The sequence below is a fragment of the Stegastes partitus genome, unplaced genomic scaffold (genome assembly GCF_000690725.1).
Source record: "Stegastes partitus isolate 25-593 unplaced genomic scaffold, Stegastes_partitus-1.0.2 Scaffold233, whole genome shotgun sequence".
Classification (NCBI taxonomy): Eukaryota; Metazoa; Chordata; class Actinopteri; family Pomacentridae; genus Stegastes; species Stegastes partitus.
The window spans coordinates 487626-496495 of NW_007577964.1; the positions used below are offsets into that span (position 1 = coordinate 487626).

The 8870-nt window shown below is 43.2% G+C and overlaps 1 protein-coding gene across 1 annotated transcript; it reads right to left on the reverse strand.

The window, feature by feature from the left end:
* Positions 1–5: 5 nt before the first annotated feature.
* Positions 6–7977, reverse strand: klhl28 (kelch like family member 28). Its single transcript, XM_008281429.1, has 6 exons — positions 7902–7977; positions 6745–7005; positions 6015–6652; positions 5483–5926; positions 3775–3983; positions 6–3640 (listed from the first exon to the last, which is right to left on the reverse strand). Exons 2-6 carry the CDS (start codon positions 7003–7005, stop codon positions 3477–3479), a joined length of 1716 nt encoding a protein of 571 aa, XP_008279651.1. The 5' UTR covers positions 7902–7977; the 3' UTR covers positions 6–3476.
* Between the last annotated feature and the right edge of the window lie 893 nt (positions 7978–8870).

Consider the following 8870-nt stretch of genomic DNA (forward strand, 5'->3'; position numbering starts at 1 on the left):
GACGGTACCTTTTAAGGCAGGCATTTATTTTAAACTGGGTACAACTGCACCACACAAACAGACTAAAATGTATGTAAAATGTCTTCAATCAAACATGATAAAATGTGAAAAGCTACTGTTTTTACACCTAATGTTATCTTGTACTTCCAGTATTAATCCACAGGATATAAAATTCAAGATCATCACCTTACTCCAGACACACAATGGGAAATGTAAAAGAAGCAGAGTGGTCATTTTGGCTAACATTGACATCAGTTTCAAAGGATTTTTTTTTCTCTTTTCTCTCAGACACAAACAAAGTGGCAGCCCATTGCAGACCAGGTGTTAGTCATCCATCTGCTTTCTTTGTACAAGCACTTTGGTGAGAGTGGTGGCAAAACATGACATTGGTTAGGCCATAATAAAAATGCGTACAAACTCAATTTTAACATCCCTTCTTTTTGCAGATTCACGTTTGCAGATTTTCATCAGCCTCTCTCCGAAACTCATTAAAGTAGTAGTTAGTATACACCGCAGAAATCACGACATTGTACATAACAGCGATGCTAGATGGATCATGGCGGCAGCACATAATTACGCCTGCGTGATTTGTGCTGTGGCTGTGGTAAAGTGACTTAAAAAAAAAAAAAAGACGAAGAAATCTCTTACAGGTGACAGAAATTAGGTTACAGAACATAAACAGACAACACAAATTATAAATACAAAAATAGTCCTTCATGTCATTTTAAAATAAAATGACATTTTGCAGAAATACAAATTGGGTTGCTTACTTTGAAAACGAAACAGATTCGAAGGAAAAGTACTCATTGTGATGCAAACAATCCATAACAAACTGAAAGATTCAACGGTGACACCCTGACCGATTTGCAAGGCAAATGTCATTTAAGTTCTGATCTAAGAAGTGAAGCTTAGAGTTGGCAAGAAAAAACGAGAATCTGTGTAGTGTTTACGAGACTAGTGAAAGAACTGCAGAATATTTAAAGGTGTGTACCTCTAATTAAATTGGGAGAAATCCATTTGAATGTGCCTAAATACACATATGCCTTGTACAAATGAACCAGCATGCACAACAAAATGGCAACACAAGATGCCTGGTAGGTTGAGGAGAAGTCAATGGTACCGTGTGATGTTTCATTGGACGTCCACATTACCAGCCAACAGTGTGAATCGACAGACATGCCATGTGGGGTTCTGTTACAGCAATATGAGATGCCTTGGCTTTTCAAAGAGACGAACACAAAACATATACATCCACAGAGGGAACAGAAGTCTTATTGCATTTTCTAAATGCCATTAGCTTAAATCAAAAACATATGTACAAATTACAATATGTATCAAATAGTTTGGTAAGTGCAATGCAGAGCTTGGTTAAAAGTTTCCACTTTATGTGCAAACATCAGTGCACAAAGCAACTCAAACTTGACTAGAACGTGAACAGTAAGACACCACAACCAAGCCTTCTCCTAGTCAAGCGCCCCCTCGACTGTTGTGCATTGCTTGAAGTGTCGTCAGTTGAGCCCAAGGCTGCAGAGTGACGCCCACAGCCAGCCCTGGAGTCACACACACCCATGGGCGCACTCTGATTTCTCTCCCAAGACATGGGACTGGTGACAGTGGCAACTTGGCCTGAGTTGGCTAGCACAGCCCTTGGTGCTTTATCATCCATCTCCATACGACCACATGGAAGAATGTAATGCTGGAATCCTTATCACTAATACATTAGCGATAAGGATGAGGAGAAAATATTTCAACTGTGGCACACGAGGAGAGTTGCCTCTAGAGCTTGCGGTGTAAAAGATGGGAAAAAAAATAATATTTTGGCACTTCACACGAAGCTGTGAACAGATTACTGAAAACCTGAGCTTGCAAGCAAGACCTGGCCACATGAGGATCACATGTTTGGTGGCAGTTTAGCAAGCACATAGAGCAGGTGTCAGAGCCAATCACGGGCAGAAAAAAAAGTCTTGTTCGTAGCCAAAAGAGTGACAGTATACTGGCAACAGACATCGACAAAGCATGCTCATATCCTGCAACAGGACTAATAAGACGGAAGGGAACCGTTAACTAGGATACAGTTTAAATAACAGAAAAGAAAAACATAGTGCTAATCTTCAGGCTTTTGGGAAATGGGAGGATAGGAGTTTGTGGTTGTCCAACCACAGGCTTCCCTTTCAGTAGAACTTTTATTTTATTGCATGGTTAGGGGCCATTTAGATTTTATGCATTTAAATGCACAGAAAGTAAATAACTAACATCTAATGCAACAATGTAGCAGAGGCCAAGCAGAGGTTGACCTAACTGTGTGAGGCAACACAGACAAACAGCTGAATCCTGAATCCTAAATATAGCACCAGTTAGTATTGTGTACAGACCAAAGGGTGAAAAGAGGGCCAAGGTCGATTTCAACTATTGTGAAGAGTAGCAAGTGCATGACCTGACCTTAGAACGATGTAACAGAAGCTAGAACATGGTGATTTTTTTTTTCTTTTTTTTTTTTTTTTAAATGGCTCCGAGGATGAAGCAGAGACTAGTGGCAAACACTCTCAGGAGAATTCGTCATTCACCTCTACAGTGACCCTGGGAATCAAACTACACACGCATTCGCGCAAACACTAGTGACCCAGTGCAGAAAAAACATTTACAGGCAATGCACTAGAGGATATATTCATATCTATATATTTCATTTAGACTATTTACACGAGAGAGAGAGAGAAAGGCAGCCCTTTTTGAGAAAATATAAAGATTCCAACTTTTCTCTTTTTTCAGAAGCACTGATTTGGATGCAGAGCTCTTGCGTCGCTGAGCCCGAGCATCAATTCTGCACGCAGACACGTAACAAAACAAACAGTCCTATCTGACATGCACGTACCCCTTGAGCATACACACGAACATACACGCTACATGGCCAACAACCACATATTCATACAAATACACAAGCAAACTGCGGGTGTTCTACAAAATTTGAACACATAGTTCTGGTTGCAGCAGGGAAACTGAAAAAAAAAACAAAAAAAAAAAACAGGGGATTTCAGTTTTAAACATAATCAATGACATGAAGGAGAACAAAAAAAACAATGTCTGCAAACATGACAGAGAATTTTGAAACATAAGTGACCAGATTTTTCCCACAATCCTCTGGGACATGGCTCAAAGTCCTCGTTGTGGTCCAGCAGCAGTAGAGCGGTCATCTCCGCGTGCCCCGTGACAACAGCTTTCCTAGCGTCTTCCACTCTTGTCCGCTTGACTCTTCCAGCTCTTCCTCATCTCTGAAGCCATGAACGGTGGTCTCCGTCTAGCCGGCTGGCTAGCCCGGCACATCCATCCACCCGGCAAGCTCTCTGGTGTTCACGCAGGTGTGCAGCTATGCTCATCTGCACTTGGAGGATGAATGTGGGGCAGGAGGAGGAGACAACAAAAAAGAAAAGTCTTTGTGTCTAAAGTTCTTTTTATTGGGTCCAAGCTGGATGGGCCATGGGTCAAAGGGCTGTCAGACCAAAGTTACAACGGCAATACATCATGCCGCTTGAGTCCAACCAGCTGTCTGAGATGGGGTCATAGCGCTGGACAGTGTTCAGGTAGGACGACCCGGAGTGACCTCCTACCACGTAGAGGTAGTTGTCCACAATGGCAGAGCCCACACCTGCAAGACAAAGATGCCACGATCAAACACTTCCTGGATGTAATAATTACAAGCGGTTCAAACACCCTCTACTATGTATCCCACAGAAGAGGATTTATCTGTGACACACATTTTGAAGTATGATATAAACTCACCAGTGCGAGGCTCGTTCATTGGCCGGCAAGCTGTCCACTGGTTCTGATGTGGATCATACCTCTCAATGCTGGACAGGTGGGACACTCCGTTGTGTCCCCCCACCACAAATATGAAGCCGAGCATGACGCCAACCCCGAAGTTGATCCTCTTATCTGCCATGGGGGCTACCATTTCCCAGGCATCCTTGCTAGGGTCGTACCGCTCCACGCTGTGCACAGCAGATGCAGCACAATTAGCAAAACACGTGATGGTTTAAAAGGGTTGTTTCACCCAAAATTCACTCACTGGGTTTGATACAGAGCTGTGCAAGTTTGGATTTATGTGCCTTAGTTTTGAAATAATAAATCGATTGCCAAACCATACAGCACCAAAGGTATGTTTACATCGCATTTCCAGTACAGGAGAACCTCCTTTATCTCACATTCACTTCAGCTGAAGCCTGAACAACAACTTCAAGTGTGCGCTTTTCATTTTGCTGGTATATCTGGTCAATCCGCAGGTCAGAGTTCAGCTTTGTTCAGCTTGGATGTACTCAGTCAGATAATGGAAACACTGCTGCACTGTGTTTGTTACGTGTTTGTTTAATTACTATTACCACACAACCAAACCTCTCTCAAATACTGGTTATATTTTGCAGCATCTGTAATCCATATTTATTACCAGCTTGAGAAATATGTCCGTTTTTTTTTTCCTGGGCTGTTTGAGGACAAATCCTGTTAGATGGAAACGTGATGCGATCTTTACTCCCATGTCAAAACAGAAGTAGGGAACTTTACATGCAGCTATCATTTCGCAATATTCCACATAATTGCACCAACGTTTTTGTCATAAACATTCCCTTCAAGCTACAGTCAAGAAAAAGTTCATTTCAGATCACACATGGAACTGGTTACGAGGCTGTAGCGAATTACAGAGTGTGGCCAAAGTCAAATTAAATCTCTATAAGACACTGGAACACTGGCAAACAGAGTGTTTTGCAGTAAGCAAGGACATACAAGCCATGGGGGAAAAGAAGAAAGAAAAAAAAAAAAAAGACAGTCCCCAAAGATTCTCTGTCCAAACACATTCTCCTGAGGGGATCGGGGCGTCAAGGAAACAAGCAACAGGGACACTGCTCTCTAGTGATCCACAGCAACACAGCAGCACACAGGCAGGCACGGTCTCAATGAAACATCAGCAAGCACTTCTGTTGTGACTCGTCTTCACTCATTAACAGGGCCCTGGCCATTTTCTCAGCAACACTTGATATGCTTCACTTGATTGCCAGTTCTATTAAATAACTAGCAAGACCTTGAGAGAGAGAGAGAGAGAGAGAGAGAGAGCCTGGGTAGGAAGTCTAAAAGGGGTAGAAGCTTATCAGAGGGATCAAAGACTATTTTTAAAATTAAAAGGAGCGGTACGGTGCCACAGCGTCACGTTGCTGATGTTAAGTTGTAGGAACAAAAATAAGTGTAGTTGTATGTTTTTTATCTTATTTGGCTTCCTGTGTGCGTATTCTCATTATAGAAACGTCAATAGCAGAAGTTGCAGCCAAAGTAACAGAGTCCTACTAAAAGAAAAAATAACGAAATCACCACAGCAGGTAATATTCTGAATAAAAAACAATGCTTAACCTAATTTAAAATCCATCTGTCACTTCCTTACAGCAGGTAACACGCATTTCAATGACAAAACAACAACCATGAAAACAACTCTGAGGTGCGTTACCTGTTCATATGTGCTGGGCCGTAGCCTCCAATAGCGTACACCATGCCGTCCAGCACAGCTGTGGCAAAGCAGCTGCGGGACTTCGTCATGGGCGCCACCGGTTGCCACTCCTTCAACTTAGGGACGTACTTCTCCACTGACTGGAGGTAATACTGGCCGTCATAGCCTCCCAGGGCGTACAGCTCTCCAGCCAGGACCACCACCCCGAGCGTGCTGCGGCACTCGGCCATACGCTCCACCGAAGACCACGTGTTGCTTTCAGGGTCCCAGCTCTCTACCGTGCTCTCGTGTCTCCGATAGCTAATGCCCTGTCTCATGTGTGTGGCGATGCCTCCCACCACGTATACTTTGTGGTCCAGCACCGCCACGCCAAACTCATATCGGGGTACACTGAGGGGGGCCAGTCCTATCCACGAGTCCGTCTGAGGGAAATACATTTCCATGCTGAAAGAAAACAGCAAACACAGTAAGTTAATTCATTTCGCCTTCCCACAAGTGCATACCATCATTACATACACATTCATTTCATTACCTTTCCAATGTGGCAAACAATCCAGCCTTGCCTCCGACTGCAAGCAGCACTTTAGGGGCACACCTGGGCCGCGCCGACAACACAGTCTGATAGGACAGCCGGTGTTCAGGCATAAAATGATATTTGAGAGCCTCATTGAGCAGGTGTTTGCATGCGTGGTCATCTCGTATAAGGTGGTTGGCTTCATATAGGCGAGTGAGGAATTTGACGCTGAGGAGTGGAAGGCGAACACAGTGCAGCAGCTGAGCCAGATGCTGCTGTCTCTCAGTTACATCATATTTGATCCACGACTCCAGGGCGTAAAATACAGTCTCCTCTGTAACCACCTTAAGGCAGTCATTGGACACAATTTCATCCAACTCCGCCCTCGTCAGTTCAAAAAACTCCTCCGTCTGACAGACTTCCTCAAAGTTCTCACAGATGAACTTAGTTGCAGCCAGGCACAGGTCATGACAGCCATAAGTCTCTGCAAAGCGGGAGATGCCTATACAGTTTCCGGCGTCCAGCTGGCTCTCTAAGAAGGAGCAGCACTCCTTAAGTACTAGCTTAACCTGGAGTAAGTTGGCAGCTGGTAGCAGAGACTCCACCGTTTCCTGGGAGATAAACACCGTGCCAGTGTAAGCATACTCAACGATGGCCTGGAAAAAGAAAGAGTAAAAGTGTCACACACAAAAAAAACACGTCACAGCAGCTAATCGGTGCAGCTAGTGTCTGGTTGCTCTAACCGTACCTGCAAGGCCGTCTCGTCGATACACTGGAATTCCACCTCAGAAGTCTCCTTTTCCGAAAGGTTACCCGTAAACATGGCCTTGAAGTAGGGACTGATGCTGGCCAGCACTACTTTGTGGGCATGGATCTTGGCATCACCCACACGCAGGACAATGTCACATAGTTCGTGATCCTGCCGCAAGAGCTGGAGGCCTTGCAGCAGCTGCTCAGAATGAGGCCGTGTCAGACTTGCAAACATATAGGACTGGTCCTGCTGGTCCATCTGAGAGCAGGAAGCCACACATCAGCAATGTTGACATTTTGTAAGGCAAGTCAGTTAAATCTTCTAAATCAGCTTAGATATGGCCAACAACCGGTAGGGATACTGTCAATTCTTTAAACATATTCAAGTGTGATGTTGGCCCTGAGACTACAAGCCTGGACAGTGAACTACACATACACATGGGCCTGTGCAATATGACGTAATTACAGCAGGCGTTATGTAAACATGCCGGGACTGTATGATGCGTTCAGGGATGTTTTGAAGTGATACAGTAGTTATTTCCACCCGTTCAGTTGGAGGTGCGCTGCGAGGCAAGCTAAAGGAGCATGATCTTCTTAATCCAATGCTAACGCCACTTTAAGTCAACCAAACGCATTAGCCACAAAGTACGCTAATTTCTAGGTTGACCTAAAACAAACCGACTAAATATAAATCCATTGACGCTTAATGACACCGAGTCCGAGCAACGCTGTCGGTTTGTTGACTGGGGCCTCGGCTTGATTTTTGAACGGAGGACATGGCCAGATCAAAAACTCGCTAGCTACCTCTTAGCTCCCAATAAGCAGACAGCTAATACGCTAGCCAACACACTGTAAAAACCCACCAACAGCTTGGCTAATGCAGAAACATTTTTTTTTACATTTCTGCACGGATATCACATTTAAAACATTCGTGTCAATACTGTATCGTCCACAATGTCGGACAAATCCACGGGGTTTATATTTGTGTTCCGCTGCGCTGCAGTCAGCGCAGGTTAGCTGCTAAAAATAAACACGGTTCCTGTGGCTAGCTGCATCATTGATTGATATACAGTAACATGGCTGACAGATACAAAACGTGACGTTATAGCTAGCTCTCGGGCAGCGGTTTACATCGTCAAATGCAAGGAAACGAACCTGTAATTTGTAGTCCGTCTGTTGCGCCGCTGTAACGACCGATTCTGCAGTGGCGGAGTTCAGCGGCGACGAGTGGGAACCCCGGGCGGCTACCAAGAAAACAACCTGAACCTACTGCCAACCAACCAGCCTTAGCCACAAAGCTACAGACGGCTCTTATACTAACGAGCGACCAGGACAGCACACCCACTTCAGCTGATTTCAAAATAAAAGGGCTATTTACGAGGAAGAGCCACGTTCACGTCTGCCAGCGACAAACCAGTAACACATGTTGTCATGACAGGGATTTCACTTTTTTTTTTTTTTTCTTTTTTAAAGGAAATAGGAAAACTATCCTACACACCATCCATTTTTGATAACAACAAAGCATGCACGCCAGTATTACAAAGCGGGTGGTTTTAGCAACATACAGATATATAATAAAATGAAATTATACAAGAAAATAAGAATATACCCTCTACTTGCAAAAAATAAAAATCTCAATGAACACCTTATCATTGAGCATACAACACTTAAAATGATAGATTAGGACTTTTTTGTTATTTGTCATATATCACACGTAGGAATGTTGTGTTCATGTAACTCAGGTTTTGACAGTGTCATATATTGATATATATGGATTGGGTTAAATTAACGCATTCATTTTTAACCAGCATTTTTATTCTTATCTTATTTATTTATTTTTGCTGTTGTTATTGTTGATGAATGGTCCAGGTGGCGCTACTTTAATACTTTTTAAATGTTGACACTTGAAAAACTTTAAATTTTGTGTGGTGGAGTAAAAAGTACAATATTTGCCTCAGAAAAAAACAGACTTGAAATTACAGGATTAGGACTTTCTGTTTGTTATATCACATATGACAACGTAGTAGTGTGTAAACATTGACAGTGTTTAATATTTATTTATACATATTGCATTAAATTAATCCAATGAATTTTATCTATAAATATGTATATGCATGCCATAAA